The sequence below is a fragment of the Corvus cornix genome, chromosome 2 (genome assembly GCF_000738735.6).
Source record: "Corvus cornix cornix isolate S_Up_H32 chromosome 2, ASM73873v5, whole genome shotgun sequence".
In the NCBI taxonomy this organism is placed as follows: Eukaryota; Metazoa; Chordata; class Aves; order Passeriformes; family Corvidae; genus Corvus; species Corvus cornix.
Window position 1 is genome coordinate 43597197 of NC_046333.1, and position 27227 is coordinate 43624423.

The 27227-nt window shown below is 37.3% G+C and overlaps 1 protein-coding gene across 2 annotated transcripts in view; it reads right to left on the reverse strand.

Annotated features, from left to right (window-relative positions):
* Positions 1-4648: 4648 nt before the first annotated feature.
* Positions 4649-27227, reverse strand: part of PLCL2 (phospholipase C like 2) — a 101609-nt gene continuing 79030 nt past the window's right edge. For both annotated transcript variants that reach the window (XM_039549082.1, XM_039549081.1), the window contains exons 6-7: positions 14538-14647; positions 4649-5918 (exon numbers count right to left, since the gene is read on the reverse strand). In XM_039549082.1, coding sequence (XP_039405016.1) covers positions 5739-5918; positions 14538-14647 — 290 coding nt within the window. In that variant the 3' untranslated portion in view covers positions 4649-5738. The remainder of the gene's footprint in view (positions 5919-14537; positions 14648-27227) is intronic.

Below are 27227 nucleotides of genomic sequence, written 5' to 3' on the forward strand. Positions count from 1 at the left end.
GGATTGCTCTGGACAAACAGGAGAGGTTCCATGACAGCTGAATCACTATTTGGTCGTGCTACTCCCACTGCAGTTCAAGTTGCCTCCTTTCATACCACCCTCCCACGCCACCTCTTGAACACTCACCTCCTCATCACAGACACACACACCCTCCTTCCTCTCAACTCTGCTGTGCCAAAGCAGCACTAAGTGGGAAGTTCTATGAGCTCAAGTGGCAAAAGTATGAACCTCAAAGCAGTGCATGCAGCTAGCCCCAAAAAGAGAAATTAAGAGTTTGGTGTTTGTACCTCACCACTCTCCCAGCATCACTGCTCTCTTTGCCACACCAGATGATATCGTAAGTGGAAGAAATACTATCTTTTTTCTCAAAGTACCAGTAGCCAACGGGAAGCATTAGGGATCTGTCAGGATGGCACTGGGACTGTGTCGTCCTCTGGTTACCCATACTTCTGGGCTAATTTTTTTTTAAACACCCAATTCTGCTTGTCTTCCTCTATGCTACTTTTCAGTCCATAAGTGCTTTTCAGCTTGGGGCTGACTACAATGGATGCTCGCCTAAGCCTGTAAGGACTTGTTGTTCTCTTGTATACAAAGTCCTATTTCTAATCTTTCTGCTGTGCTCCTTTTTGCTACCCTGTGTTTCTACAGCCACCCACAGAACAGAGGTGATGAGTCAGAAAGGGAAGTTTAATAGTGTCCAGAAACAGAAATAACTAGAAAACCTCAGGAGTTTTACTTAGGCAGTTTACTGCCTTTTTCTTACTGAGAACAAACAAGTTGTAATGACTAAGGAACATCACACAGGTTACTTTTGAAAATTATCAGACTGATCTGTGCCACAGCTGCTTTCATAATACTGAGAGCAACAGGAATCAGGGAGTGTTGAGAATGGTGGAGGGTTTGATTGAAGTGTTTACAGGAGATCAAAAGACTGAAGGTCTTTACAGGATACATGCAGATTTATTAATCTTTAAACCAAGTTGTTAATACTCCATTTAGAAAGCTTAATTGGTCAGAGTGAGTAGGTGTGACCAGAAAAAAAAAAGTGGTAAAGTCCTACACCCATTATAGTTGAAAGAAGCTAGCTGATGACATCACCAGTTTCAGAATTCTGCTCATGGTATCAAAACCCCATGGGCTCACCACCATTCAGCAGCAGCACTCCAACTCTTAGCTATATAGGGATAAAACAATTTCACAGTGAGGAATGTGCCTTTGCAAGGGCACACTGTGCCATGATTATGGCTGTATGATTACCTTTCTTGCAAATATCATGCTTTGTATTAATTTTTAACCTTCAATTAACACAAGTGCAAACCCAGGTAGGATAAAGCTCATTGGAACATTATTACACCATGCACAGGACACTCAGGAGCTTCCTTGATCTGTGCAGCAAATGAATATAACAAGAAGAAATCAGCATTACTTAAACCATCCATGCCAGAGGAAACTATATCAGGAATTCATATAAATGGAAAGGATACTCAAGCACTGCAAGAGTGAAGGATTGGGTCCTTTCAGATTAGTTTATTTCATTAGTAGACCAGTGTTAAAATTTTTGGAACTCGCTTCCAGTTTTCACGCTGGCAATTCTGAATCATCTCTCTCCGCTGCTTCAAATTCAAAACAGGAAAAAGTGAGTACAGTAACCAGCCATGGAGTCTTACAAAATTATTCTTGTGCTGTACAAAGTAGCTGAAAAAATGGCTGACTCAGCATGTCTGCACGGGCCAGTTTGTGAAACTGTGCAGGGCACCATTCTAAGCATTTTTTGCTGCAGTGACAGAACAACATGAAGGTATAAAAAGAAAAAAGCACCTGAGAAAAAGGGGAAATTTTGCATCACTGCACTTAAATCCCAGTCCTACTGACTTGAGTAGAAGACTACCGCTGACATCAGAAGGGCCACAGCTTCACCAGTAGAGCCTGGGCCCCAGCTCTGCTTTGAAGGCTTTTGCTGTTTTGGTGGCATCACAAGGCTCAGGAGTGCCCCTTGGTAACTGCTGCTGGGGGAATTCCTGGAGAACAGAGTTGGCTCCTACAGCTGCCTGGTGTGTTCAGAGGATGGAAGACAGGATCCTGGCTCTGTGATTAAATAACCAATGGCTGCCAGGTACCACACCAAGAAAAGCCAATGAGGAAGGTGATGTCTTGAAGTGGCTACCTGAAAACAGAGGCTAGACAAGAATAAGAGAATAAAAGTAGGTATTTATTTGAAGGGCCTTCAACAGTGTGGGAGTGTAAATCCTACAAGGAGCTCCACCCAAGACGGACGCTGGGTTCTTCACACTTTTATAAGTTTGGTCCATTCGCAAATCAGGGTTAATTCTCCAATTATAATTTCAGTTAATGATGCAATGACCCCAAGTTTGCCCCTCCTCTTCAAAGGCTTTTAGTTTACACATTTTGGGGCCTGGGACAATCAAGGTGTCCTTGAAGAGCAAACCTAGAGAGGGTTTGTTATGTCTAACCAGCATGAGAGAACAGTGGTTAACAGGCCAACAAAACTTCAGAGTTACAAACTAGGCAGTATAGGATTTGAAAAATACCGAAGTTAAAATCTAAGGCATCAAAGGGAAGAAGAATGCAGATGAGGTTTAGAGAGGTGCTCCTTTTTCAAACAGGCACTGTTTATCCTTTTTCTTGTGTTCAAAAAAAGAACTGTTAGTGTCTATATGGTTAACCTGGATGTGAACTTTTCCTTTTACAATAAACTAGCCTTTTATTTTAAATTGAGCAATATATTGACATATACCCATACTCACTCAATGATTATTGGAGCCAAACAAAAGCAACAAAGGGAGTCAGACAAATAGTCACTCATATTTTGGCTCCATCTTCCACAGTTAAAAACTACATAAACAGTTCAACTGCATTACAGCACATTTAAGAAAATAAAGGCCCCAAAAAGTGCAAAGTCAACCTATGATTAATTTTATTCAAGTACTTTGCTGGGTCTTGGTTGCATCTTTCTATATAACCTAAAATAAACATTGTAAAAAAATGGACTAATAATATGGATTCAAAGAATGCTTTAAGAAAATGCAACTGAAAAAAATATACTCATACATTTGGTTTTGAAATTATCATTACTGGGCTAACAATAGAGCCAGATACGTTGCTTGCAAGTGTTTATCCTGAACTCTTTTAACATGCAATATATAAACTCCCTAAAGCATTTTTAGCTACACATCATCTTTCAGAGTATCTGCTTGACTCAGCTCATTTTAAGAATTTATGGTACATACAGATTTGGACCGAGCATGAATAATGCACAAAAGTGACCTCCATTTTAAGGAATCAGCACTAAAATCAGATCCTAACAAATTTAAAGGGTCAGTTAACTAAATACATGTATATTAACTTTTTAAAAAGGTATATTACCTATCTATATTACTCAAAAAAATATTATCTTCCTTTTTAACAAGGTAGAACAGGATCAGCTATTACATATATTGTAAGAATTGAACATGCAAAATCTCTCAGCCCTTGTCTATGTGATAACCATTTTTCACTTACTATTTTTTGCCTTAAACAAAGGAAAAACCATCAAACTGTGTTGAACCCTTTCAACGTTCCCTCACCTCTGTTCAGGTTTCAATGTGCTAAACAGAAATACATAAATGCTAAGAATACCCAAGACATCAGTTCTGATTACCTAGTTGGAGGAAGAGACTCTACAGAAATGCTTCATTTGTGATATAAATTATGTCATTCTGGAAATGCCATGCAAACAGTGGTGGGGCAGGACTGCAAAAGGAGCCTCACTGGTTTTTAGGCCTCTCTGAAGCATAATGCGAATGGTGATGACATTTTTCCACAGCCTACATCTTTCAATTAGGACTAAAGTCAGAAACAAAATTCCAACAGCCTAGGTTTTGGGATTTCTGATAAACTGACCTTGCATATTTATGGTGCAGATGGATCTTGATCTAATGCAGTTATTTTGCAGTAGATAAATCCAAATCTAAATCACATTTACATGTGATAGATTTGGCCCTGGAAGACTAATTTCACAGTGGCTCAGAATACAGTTAGCAATGTGAATTTCAAGTTGCTTCCCATCAGCTTCAGGTTCCATCAGAAGACTTTCAGCTGCCAACACAGAAAAGGGCTGCCTAAAAAGCAACATTTGCAGGTGTGTACCACAGGTTAAATGCTTCATTTTGTACTACACTGAACAGAACTCACTCCTGGGAAGATCATAACATTAAGGCATAGGCAGTCTGTAACTAGACATTGAAAGGGCTTAGCATCTTCTAAAACTGCTCCTAACCCATACAGTTTGACATTTAAAAGTGCAGGCTCAAGATGTGACATTTTCTATGCAAACAAACTGTTTTCACCCCACCCCATCCCCCTTTTAATTTTACAATGACTAGAAAATAAATGAAGCCCCTAATAATTCAATGAAGTGCAAGTGTAACAATGTTCTTGTTCAGAGCTCTATAGACTATTACAGGATGTTATACATATGTAGATATTCATTACACTATCAGTGCAGAAAGAGCATCTTGAACTGGTTAAAAAAAAAATCCATGTAGAATATATGTCTTGAAGACCTCTAATTAAAACAATGCTTTTTAACAACCATCACCATCTTCCCCTTTTCCCCCACAACTGAAGAAAAAGTGCATTTTGATCTCTGTAGGATTTCACTTGTTTTTCTTCAAATTTATTAGCTTCTGTAATTATATAGTCCATTTTATTGTTAAATCAGAAACAGGAAGAGAACACTCTAGGTTGGTATAGTCATTTTACAATGAGCATATCAGCTACAATACCTTTACCTAACGTAGTCAGAAAACCAAAACAGAATCAGAACAGCAATTGATTTATTTTTTGACAAACTTGCTTATTGAGATATCACCTATTCTGTAAGGAAGAAAATACTGAAAAAATAAAAAAGTTAAAATTTAGTTAAAAGATTTACTTGTTTGGGAGCAATTTCATAAAATTCTTTTTAATATGAGCACTTCACTTCACAAAATGAAAAACTATTTACATCATTTTGCTTGCGGTTTGGTCACATTATCTATACACATTTGCACAAGATCTTAGGCAAAATAGGTATGTATCTTCTTCTGACATAGGCTATCAGATTGATTGCACATTATCCTTTTACATAATGGCTCTCCTATAGTGCACTGAAGTCAGTGATCACTGTCTAATTACATTCTCATTTTAATTTATGGCTCAACAATAAAATCAATACCACTTCAAACCCAAATATCCAAGCGGCTGAATTACATATAGTGTGAAACATGTGGATTCCACTTTTTTAGACCTGATTTTTAAAAGAATAATTTATCTCACTAGCACAATTAACAAACTGTGCAAAGAAAGAAACAACTTTTGCATCAAACTGGTTTGAAAATCAAGGCATCTTGCCAAATTCTGTCAACTGATTTCCTGCTAGTTACATCTCATTTAAAAAATGTTCATTTCCTGATGGCACTACAATGAACTTTTCAGCACGCGATTACTGAATTACAGTATCCTTTACATATATATGCTATGTTTAGGCCAATAATGTAATTTCCATGTTACACAATATCATTGCCTTCACAAGCAGAGTTGCTACATACATTCACAGTTTCAATAGATTGTAATTAGCTTCTCCAGTTGTGCTTTAAAAGTTCCAAATATTTTCCAACAGTAAGTGCAAAGCAAATGTCCTATGCAGCTACAATTGGTCACAGAGTTATAAACTCCAAAATTAGGAGAGGAGCCTTCTCTCATTCTCCGTTTTCATCACCTGCTTTTTCAGGTATGACCTCCAGACTTCGACGAGGCTTTGAGATTTCTGCATTTTCAGTGCCTGGCTTATTAAGTCCACATGAAAGAGTGGCATAATGGATTTGCTTCAGATTCTCCAGTGCTTCATTTTTAGCATATTTGAGAAGATCAGCTTGTCCCTGTAAGGAAAAAAACGCAGTTAGAATACATATTTGATAACAGCATTCTCCTCTTCTTTTACCCTTCTGCTTATTTCAGATTAAAAGTATAGTTGTCCTGCTCAAAAAAACCCCATCTAAAAAAAACAAAAGAAAGACAAAAGCCAAAACCAAACCAACCAATCAAACAAACAAACAAAATCCCTCCAAAAACCAAAACAAAACTCAAATATGGATTTTTCTGATATTAGAAAGAATCAAGCTCTTTGCTGTCTCTGAAGCCGATTGGCAGCATCAGCAATGGGATATGGGTAATTTCTGCCTAACAGTTTTCAAGAAAGTAATGTGTGCTGTATTTTTAATCCATGGGGACTATAAATGTTTCTGCATAATGAAAATTGTAACAATTGATTTTAATACTTCAGGGAACTATTTAAAGCTTTCCTGGTTTTTTGGTTCTTAGGGATATTTTTTTTCTTAGCAATGTGATTCATTCAATAGTAGGATGGTAAAGGATCAGTGCTTGTCAATGCATGGAATATGAAAATACAGGCTGACGAGCAACATATAAAAAGGACAGTGATGACAAAGACTTCACAGGGCTGTCTGCAGTTCAGCACTATTGCTATCCCTCTTTAGAATTATAGAATAATTTAGGTTGAAAAAGCCCTTTAAGATCAAGTCCAGCCATTAACCTAACAGTGCCAAGTCCACCACTAAACCACGTCCTTAAGAGCCACATCACTCTTCCTCTTCATAGCAATTAAGTTATAAGCAAAGCTGTAAGAGAAATTGTCCCAGGCTTAGGTGATTTGGCTCTTGTTCTACAGTCCTCCATCTCTTTGTATTGATTAAAGCCTTCTAACAGCATCAGCTCTCACTGGCAGACTGTGGACAGCCTTCCCTGCAGCTGGTATCTGCCTACCCTGCCCACTTGCAGGGAATGAGCAAAGCCATAGCACATGGGGAACATGTCTGTCTTACTGGTGGGCACAGAAAAGTTCAAAAACAAGAGGAGAAAGTCTGCAAGGGCCAAAGTGATTGTGCTGTGCCCACACTCCTGAGGGAGAGCTGCTCCACAGCTCACAGGAAAATACCCCTGAAGGGGAGAAATACACACACACAAGAAGTCCAGGTACTGTAGCTCCTTGAGACAGCCAGTAGCAGTGTCCAATAAGGTATGAACACTGACTGCACCTTCTCCTGTCATGTCTGATCCATCCTGGGTACATTCTTTCTCCTAACAGACATGTCTCTTGAAGACATGCTAGTGTATCTTTCAAAGATATGCTGATTCTCCTCTGACAAATAAGGTTCAAGTGCATCTTTACGTCTTGATTTTTAAAATACAGGAGGAGAGATAGAATAGCAGTCAGACAGAAATGTGTGCACTTCATGGTGTGATACTTCTGATGCTTCTTTAGCAACTCAAAACATAAATACTATCCAATGAAGTAAGCACACTTATGTATTTGAGACACACAGATTGAAAACAAATATTACTTTCTTCAAAGAAATAATGTCCCCCCTCTGCTTACCCAAGACCATAATAGCCAAAGTCTTTTTTTCTGATAACTAGAGAGGAAAAAAATCTAGAATGCCATCAATCACAGCACAAGCTTCAGTAATATTTTCTTCTAAAGAAAACCAAAGAAAAAAATATTTTTTTTTTAAATTGCATACTTCTTTCCAAACTAACAAACAACTAAAAGCTAATTTAAAACACTCCAGCACACTAAATGAGTCATATCTGGAGTGCATCTGTTTCAAGCCCAAGTTCTATTTTACATGGATTAGTAGAATATAGTTCTGGAATTTTAATCAAGTTGTTTATTATAGGCAGAGCTGCTAGCAAACAGTCTATTAATAAGGTTGCCCAAAACCTCTCAGTTAAAAAAACACCCCTGCTCTCAGTTACTTATATGCTCGCCAAACTTTAACTACTTAAGCTGATACTTTCTATGCAGGATTCTTGCCATTGGCAGGATTCTTGCCATTGGCAGGTTTGGCAGACTTCATTATTATTTCTGTTTAATATTATTCTTTAACCTTATCCATATGGTTCATTCAGTTCTGAGAACAAAGATGGGGAAATGCCATCCGAAGTTCGTTAACAATCTTCTATAGTTCCTTCCCTACTCTCACTTGGGGTAGGGACTTGTAATTCAAATGACTACAGGGTAGTAAATCCAAGTTATGAGCTTTTAATAAACAAAAATCAGATTTTGAATGTGGTTACTACAATCACTCAGGATTCCACTCCTGATCATCCTTCATCTCTTGACAGCTCCAGCAATGTGGCAAGACAATGTGTATTTCATTCCCACAGAATAATGAATGTGTGTTAGGAAAAAAGTTGTTTTTTTCCTGGATGGCTTCTCCAAGCCACCAACATTGGGTTGCCAATGCAGGCAGACAAAAAGCCAGACTAGAGGAGAGGAAGGAAGAGCCTGAGACAGAGACTCTGGAGAAGAGTTGGATGGGGAAAAGGAGGGTGCAAGAGTGATCTCTGGGACTGACCTGGCAAGAAGCGTAGGACTGCAGAAAGGGAAGCTGGACTGCACTATACAAAGCAGATACTAGATCTTACTGCAAGAGGAGATTGTGAAACACAAACACAGTGCAACAACACTGAATTTGGATCTGACAGGTGAGCAGAGAAAGGGGAAGATTAAGGCAACATTTGGGGTTGGAATACAGAAAGAAAAGAGATTGATAAAATTCACCATATTGAAAGAAGCCTGAAAATTACAGACAAGTAGAAGGACTAACAACTAAAAAGCACAGTGAATTGATTGGTAATGAGAATAAAAGCTGGTGAGAGAAAAACAAACAAAAACACTGAGCAGGGAGAAGGCTGCTGAATGCAATGAATTGGGTAAGGTAATGAGAAAATGAAAATTAACACTCATTGGGAAGGATCTCTAGAGGTGGCAAGGAGGAAGAAGAGACTATTAGGCACCAAGTGGGAACAGAACAGTGGATGTAGGAAAGTGGAGAACAAGGAATCAGGGGTTAGCAGGAATGGCTGGTTTTCAGCAGGGAACTGTGAGTGCCTGGACAATTCCGATCAGGGAAGATGAACTTCGAAGACAAAAGAGGATCAGGGCTGGATTATTGCAGACAAGGTGTTCAGACCAGGGTGAAATAGAAAAATGTATCAGTGCACGTTACTCTCTTCTCCAATGCTCAGAATTTATTTCTGAATGCCATTGAACTCAGAAAAATGTTTGTGAAACCTTGTTGTCATTATCTGCTGGTACGTCCTGATCTCAAGATAAAACAAGAGCCAACCACTGCTACCAAATATGTCATGAGCTCAAGTGAGAGAGCTCTGCACAATTGATATGGAGTGCTTAGTTCTGTTGATATACCACCATGAACACATATGCTGGGGAAATAAAACAGCATGCACCTCAAAAATTCAAGTTGAAGTCACAATGAACACTGTTGGAAAGTAATAAAATGGATCTGAAAGGCAGAAAATTTAAAAAGTCATCCAGATCTGGAAAAAGACTGCCATCACACACACTCAATTAAACAAAGTCTTTCCTTCTAGTTAGGTATCAAATGTCTCTTCTCCAAGGGCTCTCAAGATTCAGTTTCAATTCTTTATACTTTATGCCTCCTGATTCTCACAGTAGGTGTCATTGACTTAAAAGGTAAGTTAATAGCAAAGTCAGTTGACTGCAAGCTGGAACATGGGAATCTCTCGGATCTATGGACTACTCAGGAGTCTTTCACCTTCTCAGCAGACCCAAATGACTGTAGCAACTTGCTCTGATAAAATGCACATTGTAAAGTCAATACAAGAAACCTACAAAGAGCTCAAACTTTAGGGCAAGCAGATTTATCTTAAGGGAGTGCTGAAAAACCCATGTTCCAAGAAACAAAGCAGAGAGCTCAATGCTGGGATCTGAAGCAGTTGCAGAAGCAAACCAGTGTGTTTCTTTCTGTGTGGAAGGGCTGTCTTCACCAGGCTCTCATCTCAGATTAAGTTGAAACGTAAATTAATTTAGTCCTTAGTGTTGTCTGGCAAGCACACCAAAAACTTGAATTTACTTCCAGCGTTGCAGTTAACAGGCAGCTTGTGGTAATTCCCAACTCGGAGCAGGACGGATCTAGGCCTTGCAGAGTATTGGGAGAGTGCTCTCCTCACAGCAGCACACAGCAACTGCTGCTCCCTTTCCTTCACCATGGTTAAAATTCACTTACAGAACTGAGCCCTACGTAACTTGAATATTTCATATTTACAGGCTTCAGAAAAAGTTGTTTTCTAGGCAGGCATGAAAAAAGACCTTAAAGAAGATCAAAGAACAAAACTGATATTCATTCAGAAGCTTTTAGTAAACAGCAACAATAAAGAATACGGATTAATTTGAAAGCCCAATTCAGTACCCTTTATACCTCTCTGGCCCAATACGCCCATGTCATCTAGTCTGATTTATTTTTTCTTAAATCATTCTTCAAAACATTCTGTTTGTTCTGAAACTTTTGGCTAAGAGGTAGTGTTTTTATATCATAGCTTCTTAACAGTAACTAAAACCAAACCCAAAATGGTTCCTATCAGTTCTTGTACATGCAAAATGAGGTACCATTTCAGAGTCAGTTGGATATAGGATCAACTAGAATGTCTCAGCACAGCTACCTTCATGAGCTGTTATGTATTCACTCATGATTTTTCATTAACTGGTTCTTCACTAGGTGTGTTAACCTGAAAGTAAAACTGTACAGATGACATTTGAAATAACAGCATGAGCACCCTTCCCCCCCAAAAAAATCCCAAGAAACTCTATCATTAATGACTGATCTTTAGCTCAGGATCTGGAACCCAAAGCTCCTATCAGGAAATATAAGAAGCCAGTATCCCTTTCTCAAAGTGCTCCTCAGAGTACAATAGAACATTGCTTCGAGCAACTTGGTCGAGTGGGAGGTGTCCCTGCCAATGGCAGAAGGGTTGAAACTGGATGATCTTTAAGGTTCTTTCCAACCTCAGCCGTTCTATTATTCCATGACACACTACAATGTTCTGTGCCAGCTGACGTGTTCTGAGTGCAGTTTTGGAATCGGGACATAAAGGCCTTAACTTCCTAACTTCTAAATAAGGGTTTAATTAGGAGCCAGAATCCCATCAGTCCAGCAACATCAAGAGAGTAGTAGCTTCAGATATTTAAATTGAACTGGGATGTCAGAGGACCTTCCAAGGACCTACAGGACTAGGCAGCAACTATCAGAGGCTTTATGAATGTTCCATGGCTGCTAGAATTCACTTGGAGATTTGGTTGGAAAAGTTCAGATTGTATTTTAAAAAGTAAGAAGCTGCAGTCCTGTAAGTACTTTGAATGTTCCATTTATAAATACATTTTTGAAAATACTGTAGGTGCAGAACCAATGCTATTACAGAGATAACAGATGCCTTGCATGGACTGCATGCCTTGCAAGAGAAAGTAATTTACATCGTCTAAAGTGACATGTCTAAAAGTACATAGCCAACAAGGAACATATAACAAACACTGAAGTAAGGAGTCCCATCTTCATTCCAAGTACTTCCATTGAAGTCTCCCTTTGTGTTTAGAACAGCTCTTCATTGCCAAGACTAATTTACAGATGCTGTTATGTTCCTCCTACGGGCATCTCAAATTCTGAGCCTTATAGATGGCTTTTCTCAAAGTTTTTCTATGCCAGACAAGTCCATAAATTTTTACAATAGGTTGTAGGAGTCTGCAACAGCCGTGAGTGATTTTCTTTCTTCAGCAGCGTACTTTTGGCAGAAAATGTGATTATTTATGTTTAGAGAATATGAATTCTATCAGCCCGAGTAGTAACAATAAATAAATTACTAGCAAATAACTGTCTATTTGAAAGAGATGAATATTCAATCTCTAAATCAGGCAACAGACCAAATTTACTTTAAGTGATGTTCTGAAGTTAAATATCTCTGTGTATATATATGGGGTGAGTAAGAATGGGCATTTGTGCACATACACATACACAAACTGGATGGAAGCATTTCAGCTGAATTCAAACTTACTGTACTGATAATAAATTTGGCCACATGGCTTCAAATTAAGAAAAATTAAATCCTTTAAAACAGTAACTGTAATGCATGTGCATGCAAAACACATATAGATATTTAATAACTACGTCAGATGTTCTAAAAAAGTTTCCCTAGAATTAAGTTGTCAATTTTGTTATTTTATGAAACTTTCCATTGCATCAACTGTAGTGAAAATGTCCCAATTGAAAGAGAATGATCAATATGTATCTCGAGGGTAAAATGCAGCTTAATTGGTTTGGAAAATACATTAGCCACACCATGTGAGCATTGCATGAGTCCTCTGGGTGGGAGCTGAGGGTGGCACTCATGCAGGATTATTTAGTAATGCTGTTCAGAGCCACACAATAATTCCTATATCATAGCCAAGAGTCCACATATTTACTGTGTATTTCCACGTGGATTTTTGTACTATTTCAGAAGGAAGTTAATTTGAAGAAGGCAGGGAATTCATCAGATAAAAGAAATTCACAAGGTGGTTCAGATTGTTGCTCTTCTGCTCAACTTCTACTCAAAAAAATGCGGACGTTCACTTTTCATCCCTGTTCTCTCCTAGTTTTTTGAGAACTGGAAACATGGAAATGGAAAAACAGATTGAAATTATGATTGTAGAACTTTTTCTACAGACAGGAAGAGTAGTGTCTTAGAAATTGTTTAACTTCTGCTTAATTATATGACACAAGAGTATGGTTGCAGCCCACAGTTAAAGAGTGAAAAACCTCAGTGTGTCAGTTCAAACAAATCTCAGCCTTTAACTTGCTGTACCTCTAAACATGAGCAACAGCACTTAGCAGATGCCTATCTGAATTGCAGTACCTGTAAACAGCTATTAAGATGTAACAACATACCAGAACTTTCTGTAACACTCCTGTTAAGGTTTCAACACCAGGCTGATTAAAATCTCACCAATTTTTTTAACTAAAGTATTAATTATGGGACAAATTCTATCTTCCTAAAGAAAGAATCTTAATCTCTGAGTAGAAGAAAACCACCAAGTCAATGTTGAAGAGATTTTCTCAATCATTTCTTCAAAAGGAAGGCCTTTAACTTCATAATTATGTTAATCCTAAGGACATGCACACAAGCCCTTCAGTGCTCTTTGGAGCCAGACCTACCATGTGGCTTCTCCGATTCCTGGCTAACGCAGAAATCACGACTTCACATTTCAGTCACTCACCAACTGCAAACCTCCCCCCCACCAACCCTTATGTTCAGAATGTAAAGCAGAGATGAAGCAAAGGTACTGCTGTTTCAGGCAGCATTAAAATAGATTTGCCTATTCAAGCCGGTATCTGACACCTTTGACAGAAAAGAAGGAATAAGAATTTATTTCTTTGACATTTGCCCAAACCCACTGAACTGACTCTTCTCTATCCCCTCAGAAGCACAGGACTGATACATGACACATCCCATACACTGTGTTCAGGAAACTCTGTTCTGATACAGGAAATGTGATATTCTGGTCCTCTACCTATAAACAGAACCTGCATGCATATTTTTAGAATGCATTAACTGTACATGCTGTAGCAAATTTCACCACTTTTTGATTCTCCTCGGCATTGGATTTATGCAGTATAACACAAGAGGGATTGGTGCACCAAGTGACACCATGAAAAGCTTAACAGTTCAAGCCAACAGGGAAAGCTGGAGAAATACATATGCATTACTGCTTTTCCACCATAGTTCTGTGTAAGAAGAGGCGGTACGGAATGGTATTTTCAAGAAGAACTAAAAATAAAAACCACAAGGAAGAAAATAATTTTCTTTATAATTAAATCAGACTTTATAGTTTAATGTAGTGAAGAAGTATTTGATTGAGTGGGAGAGAAGAACTCTTTAGTGGATGTAAACACAAAATTTGAATAATTTGGGCTAGAAGTATAGTGTCAAGAGAATAAATTAAGGGAAGCAGTTTTGCTGTCTCTATAAATTTTGATATACTCTGCTGAGATAAAAGACCACCAATAGGAAACCTGAACTGTTCTAGTTTCCTGAGGGTCTCTGGCTGAAAGCTTTTCTTATACTTCACCATTTACTCTTTTGTCAAAATGTAAGCAAACGTGCTCAACAAAATGTAAAGAGTCTCCAGCTCATACACTCAATTTATTCCAGCTTGGATTATGAACATAATTGCTTCCACCATTAATCACCATTCATCACTGACTGCAGTAGTAACAGCTTCGCTTTTGTTTTTCAGTAACTGCATTAACCTTAACACTTACTCCCTTTCAAATCACAAAACAGGGTTTAAACAACACCATAGCTTCCTTCCAGCCCGACCCACTTGCAGAAGTCAAGACTCATTGTTTCAGTCAGGTATTAAAGATTACCAAGGATCCCTAATGTTAGAAGATTACAAGAAGAAAATGTTAGACAAACTAAATGAAGTAAGCTTCCATAACACCACAAGAGAATAACAAGTCACGTGGAGAGTCTGCTGTGTTTCAGGTTATATAAGCTAAAATGACTATGATTATAGAACTGAATATATCCAGTTGAACTGTGACACAGAGTAATGACCAGTAACAATATTAGAATGACAGTTTTGAACAGAAATATACAGTAACCAAAGGAAGACACATTACCTTTAAAATTGTAATGTTCCACGTAAAACTTTCTACTGATTTTTGCAGTTTTCTTTCTTTTAGGCCTTCTCTTGCTCCTATATTGTGCAGGTTTTCATGAAACTCCATTGCTGTGGAGAATAAAAGAGGGAGGAATATAGTATCTATTTTAGTGCATTTTTGTGATCACAGAGATAGCAACTTGAAACTAACATGGCAAAAAGACAATGAAAAAGCTTCAAAAATTTTATTCTTCAAGCACAAATCCATCTGATGTAGTAAGATGGAATGTTATACAACATGCCAATATATACAAATCTCTCTAAGCCAAAATCCACTGAAGCACCTGTTGGGTCATTGCTATACAAAGATGGAGCCCAGCAAGTATTTCCTACAGAAATATAATCTGTAAGCACAACTGAATTTGTTGTACCACACGTAAAAACCTCTTTGTAATTGCTATAGGATGGAAGCAGTAATTTCATTAACTACTCTAGCCAAATAAATTTACTTTGTGCCTTGCTCTTTTATGCATTTACATCACAGTTGTCCAGCTTACAGCTTATATGGTGGCGTCTGCCCAGAAAATAAACACTTTACCTTATCCCTGAGAAGTAAAGGAACACCTGTGAAGGAGGAATGCCAAGTGAACTTGCCAAGGACATTTTACCACACCATGTAAACTACTGTGTCCACAAAACCCATATCCAACAAACTCCAAATCAAAACATTTTGGTAGAATTCAGATTACCTTAATCTAAGCACTGAGCGGACCAACCAAAGTTTTGGTTTTTACCCAGCACACTGCACGGATAGCAGAACCATAATTTGCTTTCCATGCTGCTGTTACAAGCCATATAAAAATAAACTTTAAACAGTTTCCTTCACACAGCAGAAGTAAAATGTCCTTCTATGGGTACACACAATAACCTAGCATGGATTACAGCTACTCTCCTATGAAAGTCATACTTCAGTTTTGCTCTCAGGATCTCCATCTCTAATAACATACAGGGTATTTTGAAGTCAAAAGTTGGCAAGTGGTTGTGACTTACACCTATGAACATAAAACCAAGTTATAGTTAAAGTACAAATTATAATTTTAACTATGTTGGTTGAGGTCTTCTATTTGCCCAGTGAGTGTGCATGCTTCAAAATTTACATGTACTTAATTACCATGAATAAGCATACAAACCTGGGTTGGCTGTCAATCTGAGACAAGACTGACTTTTAAGGACATTATAAGTATCTCTTCTTCATAATCTCTCTATCCCACACTCATGTCTCATTAAAAGAAAGAGAGATGACTGAATGTTTTCACTGTACATTCCCTTAGCTTACTCCCACATATGCACACACACATTTTTAAAAGTATTCACAGATTCATTTGAAAGGCAAAATTGTTCTTTCTACCTTTTCTTACTATTTTAAATTTTGCTACAAGAAAAATAAATGGCAAATATTTTCCCTGAATTAACATACTGTATCATTTTTATTTCAATCAATTCTCTATAGCTCTGACTCTGCAGTCTCAAATAAAATGTTCATACTATATTTCCCCAAAACAGATTTCTAAACAGGTGAGACATTAAAGTTCATTAACCCATCATTGTTTCCAAGTATCCACTTTTTGTTCACATCAACTAAAATAATAAACTCCCAATATGATTATGGAAAGATTATACACAGATCCATACTTAAAATATTACATTTGTAGAGCCATCATGACAGTACAGATTTTCTGATCTGTACAATGAATTCTGAGACATACTGGTAAACTTTTGGAGTTCTGTACCTCATTTCCATCTTTACAATTACTGCTTTTTAAGTCAGTGGACACTAGCAATCAATCATAACTTGAACTAAAGCCACTCAGAGAGATATAACAATCATGCTGAGGGTCTGCATATTAAACGTGAAATCAGTACTTTGTAGATTTCAGATTATTCTGATGTACATGAAGTCCCTGATATCACAGAGACTATGGTGACCATGTATTTTGCCAGCCAGAAAACCTCCTTTTTTGTTCACTAACAACCTTCGGTGGTGATGCTCTTCCTTGTCTACACTCATGCTACAATACATTTGTGTTCTGCCAAAGCCATTCCACCCCAGCTAAGTACACTTGGCAGTTGGCAGGATCATCTCATCACCCTTCTTCAGAAAATGAAACAGTCAAATCATCCTACCAGGGCACACACCTGTAAACCCTCAGCTAACAGGGGCATCCTGCTTAAACAGCACTAATCACCCCCCTATCCTCAACATCTCTCACACACTGGCCAACTCCTCATCATCATGCTACACTAAATCTATGCTACTGTAAGCCTAAACATACAAGCAGGGACAAGTAGATTTGAATTCTATTTCTGCTTCCATTACTAGCTCTTGCCTGATTAACTGAAATTAATTATTTCATCTCTTTGTCTCAGTGTTTCCTTCTGCTGAAAGGAATTAATTCTATTCACTACACAATATATGGAAAACTAAATTTTAGAGCATGAATGCAGCACAGCATTTAACTGTTGATTATGTCTCTCTTGGTATTCCTCTTATATGTTCCCACTTGGTTTTCTTGCACTTTGCCTTGGAACTATTTAATGCATCAACTATGACAAAGGAATAACACAAGTGTTAAATTCCAAAATTAAAATTCTTCCAAGATAACAGAAAAAAAAAAAAAGAGGAAAGACATTCTCATTTACAGCTAAATTAATAAAATAAACTACATGTCCATATAAACTCATGTAAGCGTGCCTTTAGGATATGCTTGCAAAGAAAACTCAATGTTAAATGACTTTTTTATATACACAATTTTCTGTCTCCTTGCAAGTAAAAATTCAGCTCTCACTCTCATTAAGATATAGTAAACAAGTCACTTTTATGAGGCTTAATTACTTCTCGATTTATTAGTCAATTAGTAATTTTGAACTGCCTGAGAGCTCTTGAATGATAACAGGCATACTATTACCCTGACATATCACTCAATATGTTTTTGCATATACCATCTCAATCAAAGAAAGCACAAGTTAGTCATATTTTCCATTTATTGTGGCAGATATTAAGAAAGATATAATTCACAACTTTCTGAGTGACCACAATGAATATATAGGATGTGTGCTCTTCTCTTTGGATGGTATGCCCTGTGTTTTAATTTTTGCCCATTGCACAAATGTATTTATCTACAATGAAATTATTATTGATTCTTGCCTTGAGCCAGAAAGCTCAGATCTAAAAAGGTCTTTTGACTGGAGATGTCAACTTTACTAAAATCCTTATTTGCATAGAATCATTGAGGTTGGAAGGCACCGCTGGACCAATCCCATTGCTCAAAACCAGCATCAGAGAGAACACGTGGCCCTTGATGGTGTTGAGGTGGCTGTTCAATATCACCGAGAGTGGATATCCCACCTCTCCTGAGACTGAAGTGAGGCTGACTGGCTTGGTCCTACTTTCTAGGTTTCTTTAACCTGTTTGACTGTGGTAACTCTACTGCTTATGACAGTCTGATGAGGTTTCAAACATCATTAGCCCTTAGTCCCTTTCTGACTTTCTGCTTGGGGGCACTAAGGGCACTTAGTTTGCATAACCTGCATTAAGAAGTCTGGTCATCACTGCACAAGTAAGGGTGAGCTGACAGAAGCCATACAATTTCCTGAGCACTTGCAAAATAGAAACTGATTCAAGTCTTCCACGTTAGTAAGACCAGCTTTCCAGTGAAACGTTCACCCCAGCTATTGCAAGGCATGTAAATACACTGTAATATATGGAACAAAACAGCAATAGCATGATTCAACAGCAGGTTTTGACACTTAACAAAATTCTGCTGACAAATTTTCCTAATCATAACCAGGTATTTCACAGCATATTCTTCTCCTCTGCAGTACACTTGTTTATTCTAAAGCATTCTCATAAGCAATCCTTCAGTATTTCCAAATAATATTTTCCCCATCAGTGCTGAATCTCTTTCTGGTTCCCCACTGAATGCTGGTTATTTGAATTTCATGACTGTCTCAGGTCTTTCCTCTCTCAGACTCTTTCCCACAGCCCTGCAATGCATGAGATGGCTTTAACACTTCTTCATTTCCCCGGGAACACCTTACCATTCAAGATGCTATTCTGAAATTTTATGTACAATTCTCTCCTCCCATTTTCAATAACTTCAAACAGCATGAGGAAAAGAGAAGTACTATAAGGCTACTGAATGCAGTACGAACCATGTATCATTGAGGAGACTAACAAAAATTTGCTTGGTTAGCCTTGCAAAAAGAAAACCAGAAGAGGAGCAATTGCTCTCTTGATACTCTAGACCAGTCAGGTAAGACCTTGGACCTCAAAGGATCACTTTGGCTAAAGGACAATATTAGGATGGATGTCCACCAGCAAAATAAGAATTTATGCAAAATTTATTACCACTGTAGATGTGGTTCTGTAATCAGCCTTGAAAATGAGAAAATTACTCAGATCAAAAACTCATATCCATTTTAAAATACAGCTTGACATGATCAATTTTCAAGAGTTGTACTGGGAAGCAGACTTAAGGACCTTACAGTCCCGTGTTTCCTCAACCAGCTGCAGGCTGACCTACAGTGTTACATGCATAGGATCTCAAACCTGTATTAATTTATGCTTAATATACTCTGATGGAACAATTATGTCAATAAACTCAACAAGGACTAAACGACAGTATAGAAAGCAAGGTGTCTCATATTGAAGTATGACATATTTCAATAACAAAAATTTTTCCTAAATAAAACATACAAGGCAATATAATTGTCTTGGCAGGATGATAACTTTGAGCCATCACTTGTCAGAAACGCTTCCAGAGTGGAACTTCAGCTTTATGTCCTGGATTCTCAGTATTTAATTTTTCACCAAGGTGTTCAGTAGATAAAAAACCTTTCAGAACTTACAACATTCATATGAGCTTAAAATGAGTGTTATGGTTCTGCTGATGCTTGAAATGCTGGAACAAAGATGCCCTGCATATTGATGTAGTGCCAACACTGTATCTTCACAAAAAAAATATTACTTGGTGATATATCTCAAAAGCAACATTTTTTATACTATTAAAAGACACTCATCTTCAACTGTGTTTAGCTTGAAAAAATAGTTTATTCCTTTCTTTAAAATGAAGCTGCTCCATATGCAATTCATTATCCTCAATTACTAACTAGAAATGACACCTGTTGGAAGTTGGTTAGCAATGCCTCCCATTAGTGGGCTTTCACTATAGTTCCAAAGTACCATACTTAAGATATTTATTAAAATGTGACATATAAAGCAGCATAAGTGACACTTCTATTTTTAACCTAGTTTAGAAGCATATATTAAAAAGGAAAGTGTCCTTAGGTCACTGAGGTGCATGCAATTATAATTTTATATAAAATATATGTATCTTTGTTTGAACACCCTGATGATAATTACATGTTTATTAAAATCAAGATGTGAAAAGAAACTGTAACACAGAAAACTGGAGTACGTGCCTGTACGATATGAGTTCAGGAACTGTTGGGAGCTCTGAGGTTTGTTTGCTTTTGTAACAGTTCCTATCACAAAGCCCTGGCATACAACCTCAGTTTATAGCAAAAACATTCACACCTTTTCTTTAACTGAGAACCAAGAAACTAATTTTTCAAGGAATCCTTAGCAAAACACCAAGCACAACACTTGCTTTACTGTATTTCTAAAGCCAAATCTCTCCTTGACACGCTCATTTGTTTTCTTTGATGAAAGCTTTCTTGCCAAGAGATGATTTACAACCTAGCTGAGACATGACTACACAGCAGGTGGGCTCCTCCTGGTATAGGTTTTCTCTCTTAAAAAAGAGCTTTATCAGTGAAATAGCACAGTGATGAAACTCTGGCAATAAATGCATATACTGAGTAGGCCTAATGTGAAATGAGTAGCAAACAAAATTTGACTGTGTCTATATTTAATACACACTGGTAATACTCCAGGTATGAAGCACTTAAATTCAAGTCAAGTCAAATACAGTTTATTTCATTTCTGGTAGAGCGCTTTGATTTAAAAGCAAACAAAATACTTTTCAAATGAGTTATAAATACAAAATAAAACTAAATAAACATCAAATATTTTTAAATGGAAGGAAAATACCTCACAGCTTTTGATTAGATTACCAGACCTTGCCGGTCTACTACTATGTAGACTCATCTCAAACACTCACAAAGATTCTGTGAATAATTTGCATACACAGATTTGTTCTTTACAAGAAAAAAAAAATGCAAGAAATCAGTTTATATATTCAAATATTTCTTCCTACACTGTGTAGGTTAAATGGCAATAAAGGAAACGGAAGAATCCTAGGAAAGGATTTAAGCTGTAAGTATTTATTTCCACACATAAATATTTAATTTGCTTTACATTACTCTTGGCCACATCTTTGAAAGCTACAGCTCTAATTTTTCACAGCATTAAATAGGTTTCTTAATATTCTTATTTTAGATTATATTCCTTAAACAGTCAGCTATTTCAGCCTCACAAAAAATTTCCTCTTAAAATTAATTTTATCAGAAAAAGCGATTAGGAAAAGAGTCTGGCTACCAAATCATATCAACAATAAATCAAATCCATCACATTAGAGAAGCAACAGAAGTCACTATACTTGTAAATTCTCATATATTTTCCTTACAGTACACTCTTCACACAAAGATTTAAAATGAACCTTAATAAACTAATGCTTAAAGTACCTCTGTATTTTCTAAAAATCACTAATAACTGCAAAAATGGATTCTTAGCAGGAACAAAGATTGGATGCTGAAGTAGTTCCAAACAGTTTCCACTGAAGACACTGAAAAAATTTGACTCCATAACTAGAGAATCAGAACTTCTTGCCAGATTCAGAGAGTATTTTGCTGCAGATTCAAGATGCTCAAGGTACGAATTATTTGCATTCAATATATTTAGATTATTATTATTTGACAAAAGAATATATTACCTTAATTGGTTGCTCAGTATTTTTTAATTACTTCAACCTCTTTGACACTGTGCAGTAAGTGGAAATGTTCCTCAGACACAGACAGACATGGATGTACTGCCTCTACTTAGGTGGCTGAAAACCAAATTGGTGCCTGCTGCCCTATTATTCTTGAAAAGTCGTAAAGACAAATTCCATGCTTCAGAGAACCTTCTTATTCCAACATTCCAAACAAGAATGGCATCACAGCCTGCTGAGCACCATCCTTTTTGCATCCTTCCTTTTAAATTAGTGTTTAGTCTTCCAATCCAGACTCGCACAGTGCCATATGCAATCACAGTAATTCAGTTTTCAATATAAAAAACTTTCTTTAATGCTAGGGAGCCACTTAGGACTTAAGATGGTCACTAAATTCTTTAAGAAACACCATGAGAAGAGATTCAAAGTAGTTGTAGTACCAAGCTTACACTGCTATGAAGCTAAAAAGAGGACACGCGTAACATCTATGCTACAACTTGGTTACTTCCAAAGGTTAAGTAACCAGCTGCAGCCTTCCAAACACTTTCCAGAACAATCCTATGTAACCTTAACCTTCTAGATACCAAAGTGAACAAAAAGAATAACAACTGACAGAACTCAAAAAACCCACACCAACACTTTTTCTGTTCCTCCAAAATAACGCTCCTACAGAATTCACAGAGAACCAGACCTTCACATATTAAAACAGTTGTTCTGGAAAACTGACTCATGGTATTTCACCCTCACTGTACAGAAAACTACTCCACAAAGACATTCCTCTGTGAAGACAGACTATATTTCTGAATGGGGGTGAAGTTCAGCCAGCCACTTCATGTATGAGAATGAATTAAGATTGTCAATAAAGGGCATAAACACAAAGGTACAAAGCAGAGGATTTCTTTCCACAGACTGCTGTTTCCATGTTTTATTTATTAGTCCTGATACTCAAGAGAGACCAACGAGATTTTATTGAAAAGTTTCTGATTTTATTGAATGTTAGAATGCAGACTTAATAAAGATATTGATTTATGGCACACTGTAATTTCTCCCAGTGTTCAGATCTGGCTGAGCCCACATTGTTTCACTGGCAATAGTAATGAATCTCTTACAACTCCACAGGAATCTAACTTCTTTCTTTTCTAGCATTACAATAACAGGAGGGGAAAAAAAAGACTTCATGTGAAGGGGGAAACTCAAGAGAGTAATGCAAAAGCCTGTGCTGGTCAAGTATTCGCCCCAATACCAGTGAGTGAGATCGTTAAGAAGTATGTGAGATGTCTCCTAGGAATCATCTACCCATTTGCAAAATGTATCAGATCCACAAAAAAACCAATACCATCCAAGATATTACAGGGGGCTATGTATGAGAAGCAATACAGGAAAAATGTGATGTATGACTGGTGTGAAGAACCACGGTGAAAAAGATTTGAGCATAAAGAAAAATGACTCATCGCCTATTCACTACTACCTAAATTGATCTAAGTGCAATTCTTCACTTCTCCTCCTCCCCAGTAGAATGTGGTTTCAAGAATATTCAAGGCACAGGAGAGGAACAGGTTTACAGAGCCAGGGAGTACATGCCATGACAGTATCATCTGAGCTGCTGTGGAGCTATACCTGGAGGAAGGACAAATAGGAAGAAAAAATACCGAAAAAAAGGAGCAGACAGGACAAAGAGCAAACAAGAAATAACAGGTAAAAAAGATGGATCAAATACAGAAAGCTTAGAAACATAAATAAAGGGATTAACTTGAATACACCCTTTATTTCCTTAACTATCAGTGAAAGCCTATTGTGCTAATAAACATTGAAAATGATGTTGTGACAAGTGTGGAGAAATGAGTTAAAACAATTTGATAGCTGACTTATTAAGAAATGGGAACATGGAGAAAACAAGGAAAACAAGGTATTTCAGAAGCATGCAGACTGGCTGAGAGGGGTCTCCAAGTGCTGTTTTAGTCATAGCAGGTGATGTTGGAATTTAGTGAAGGTGATAAATATTATAGATTGCTTTCTTTTGACAGCGAATCTCATGAAAAATATAGTAATGAATCCAATTCTAGGATGTAACTTTAAGATCAGCATGTCCTACTGATGGGAGTCAAAAAAATTAAATATTCTCAGGTACAAAGTCCAACGAGAACAGATAAAGCAACATTCCTTCACTCCCTATTTACCAAACAATAGTTTAAATGCAATGGCTTCTAATCAAAAGTCAAGACTTGCTAATGAGAGGCAGTATTTCAGAAGACATGGATTAACAAGTTCTGCTGAACTCCACAGTACCCAAACCATAAAAACCATAAATTCTCTTTCAAGTCAGGGAAAACTGCAGAAATATTGGGAACCTAGTCATTGCCTTTCACAGTTTAAATAAAAACTCAATTGCCTGCCTAAATACCAAGTCAAAAGTGCTCCTCAATAGTTGAGTATATAAATTTCTTTTGCTCTGTTAGTGGATTATCTAGTCTGTCAGAATATAACTTTTTCTTACATGCTTTATTTTGGTGAACCTGAGTCAAAAACCAACTTAGAATCCAAATAACCTGAAGAAATTAAAAAAAAAAACCCACACAAAAAAACAAAAACAAAAACAAAAAAAACCAAAAACCAAAACCAATAAAACCCCACCTCCAAACAGCTCAGTAGACATCATTTTGCTGGAAAGCTTAAGTAGTAACAGTGGGGAAGCAAGTAAGAGCTACAACTATTTGAACAAAATTGATTTTATTCCTTTAATTTTCAACTACCAGAAGTATTTGAAGGGTTTGTATGGCCACCATCCTAGTATTTTTCTGCATGCAACTCAGATTAACTTTTTTCCAATACATATGGTGTACTGTGTTTAATGGCAACCAGAATGGCTGGATATTTCCTTTCTTGAAACTGTATCCTGTTTCTGACGCTGCTGAAGGGCTGCTTTGAAGTACATGTTAGAAAATATACTCATTTTATGTCATTCATTACTTGCATTATTAAATAAAGTCAGCCACTGTACAGATGGGATAAACAAGACAGACTCTGCTCCAACAACTCCGAATCAAAGCATGAGGAAGAGAACAGATGGATAAAGGAAGAGTGAGGCGTACAAGGAAGCAATGAAAAGCTATTTTGGTTAAGGTGGTAGGAGGACGTGTCAATCTAGCTATATTTGTGGGATACTTTTAAAAACAAATTCAAAGGAAGTAGCCTGGTGTATGTTTACAGAGAGCCTGTGGGACAACATGATAGAAAGCATGACGAGGGCTAGCAATCCATTAGGCACTGGAAACTCTTGCTACCAAATGAGCAAACACAAGAAAAGTGAAAGCAGCTCGGTCCTGACGCACAGTGAGGAAAAAAGTATAAAAATCCATCCAGGGACCGACATCATCAAAATGACAGCCAGGAAAATGACGTGTGTAAGGCAAAACTATGATGGCCAAATGCAAAGAAAGGATAGCGTAGCTGAGATTCCAGAAAATAAGAATCTGAACAAGAATTCTAGCTGCACAGATAACTAGGGAAGGTTATGCCTATAAAACCATATGGAAAGCAATATGTATGTTTTTTATGAATCTGAACTCTCTTGGTTTGAGCAAACAGTGCTGAAATACACATTTATGCATCATATTACCAGGAAATTGACACTGCCAGAACTCTTTACGATAACTTCATTTTCTGGATTAAAACAGAAACCTCAGAGATCATTCCTTGCATGTATTACCAAGGCTACCTTTTCCCTACACTCATTAATTAACCCTTACTGATGTTATATTTCACAAGGTTATCAAATCTTAGAATGGTTTGGGGTTCCAAGCAACCTTAAAGATCATCTAGATCCAAGCCCTCTGCCACGGGCAGGAATACCTTCCACTAGACCAAGTTGCCCAAAAACCCTCCAGTCATACCTACATTTGATTAAGTTCAGTAATTCTTTGTCACCGGCAAGCTGTGTTTGGTAGTTATTGCTCCCCATAATTTAATGAATATTTGGAACATTCTTCTGAGTTTCCACTGCTGAATGCCAAAATGAATTCCTAAGTTGTGATTCTCCCTTCTAACCAGGGATGAGCTCAAGCAGTATTTGAATTATAAAGCAAAAAATGTAATGGAAGATTCAAAAGAGGAGTACAGGAATGATGTGATTTGGGTACAAAGGAGGCTATAAGTGGGGTAAGGTGATCTGGACATTCAAATTCTTTTCTCTAGCGAAGATAACGGAACATTTGAGGTCTCTAAGAGATTAAGGGAATTGACCAGATTATCTTCAAATTCCCTTTAGCACCTAGATTCTATTTTCTTGCAGCATCTGTAACTGGCTTAATAGCAATAAAATAAATGGCACTGCAGTCATCTTGAAGTTATATGGATTTTTTTCTTAATTCTGAAAAGAAGAAAAGTACAGTGGGAAGCAAAGCAATATCACGTTCCCATATCTTTTCAATATTCAAGTATCTAAAATGCTTTCAGTAACTACTTAGCTAAGAACTGAATGTGTTGACCTGAATTAATATGCTGATATGAAGAAAACAGAGAGGTTTTTAATATGGTTTAATTCTAAAGAAGCAAAATGAGGAGAGATGTTCACAGTTAAATGCTCTCAGAGAATATTAATAGCAAAGAACCTGAATTCTGAAAATAGCCATCTCAGTAATTGTATCTTTGCTTACCCAATAGGCCATCAACCTAAGAAATAATACCGCATTTATTTTCAAATTAGGTCTGAATTTTATAGGAGGCCAAAAGTCTTATTATTAAACTTAAGAGAGAAAACAGTTTAACAGAGTGAATCCACTTTGCCTATTTAAAAAAATTCTCTTATAAGCCTGGTTATGAGAACAAAAATTTACTGCTTATTGGCAGCTTGTGTACTTGTTATTTTAGCAGCTTTTTCACTCTTTGAGCCACAGAACAAAAAAGCTCAGACAAAGGCACGCTTTTGCTTTCTCCTTATCAAGAAACTGCATAGGACAACGTATAATCTTTTACTCGTAATTAAAGAAAGTAGCATCTACTGAGATCATGAGATCAATCAGTCCTCAGATAATCTTCAAACTCCATTGATATTAAAAGGTAATTCAGTTCAGCTCATTCATCTTAAAAAATGCCTTGACCCTGCAGGGCTACAGCTGCCCTAAATAGCAGGATCTATTACATAATCCATACTTAGGCTTATATCACCACGCTGGAGGGTTCTCATTTGAAGGAGATCAAAATCTCCGCTCTTTAGCATGGGCTTTAAGTCTTCAGCATTCTTAAACAAAGGATTCCTGGACCCAACTGTTCCCCACGTAAAATAAGGTGGTGAGACTCAAGAAAGTCAGACATATGGAAGCTTACAGGAATCCATATAAGCTAGTACAAAGCAATTTTTTCTGAAGAGCAACTATTCTAAAAAATACAAGAATTTGGGCAACTAGCTTTTGCCTTACCTCTAACCAAGGATCTAAGCTGCTTAAGACACTGGTGATACTAAAAAAAAAAAAAAGGCACACTATCACCACATAAATGGGAAATTATTTAAGAAACAAGAACACACATCTACCAGACAACATCCTTACAACAGCACAATATATTTTGTGTTTGCTCTTGTTGTGGTTTAACCCCAGCCAGCAACCAAGTACTGCACATTTGCTTACTCCTCCTGGGTGGGATGGGGGAGAGAACCGGAAGAACAAAAGTGAGAAAACTCGTGGGTTGAGAAAAAGACAGCTTAATGGGTAAAGCAAAAGCCGTGCCCACAAGCACAGCAAAACAAGGACTTCATTCTGTGTGAG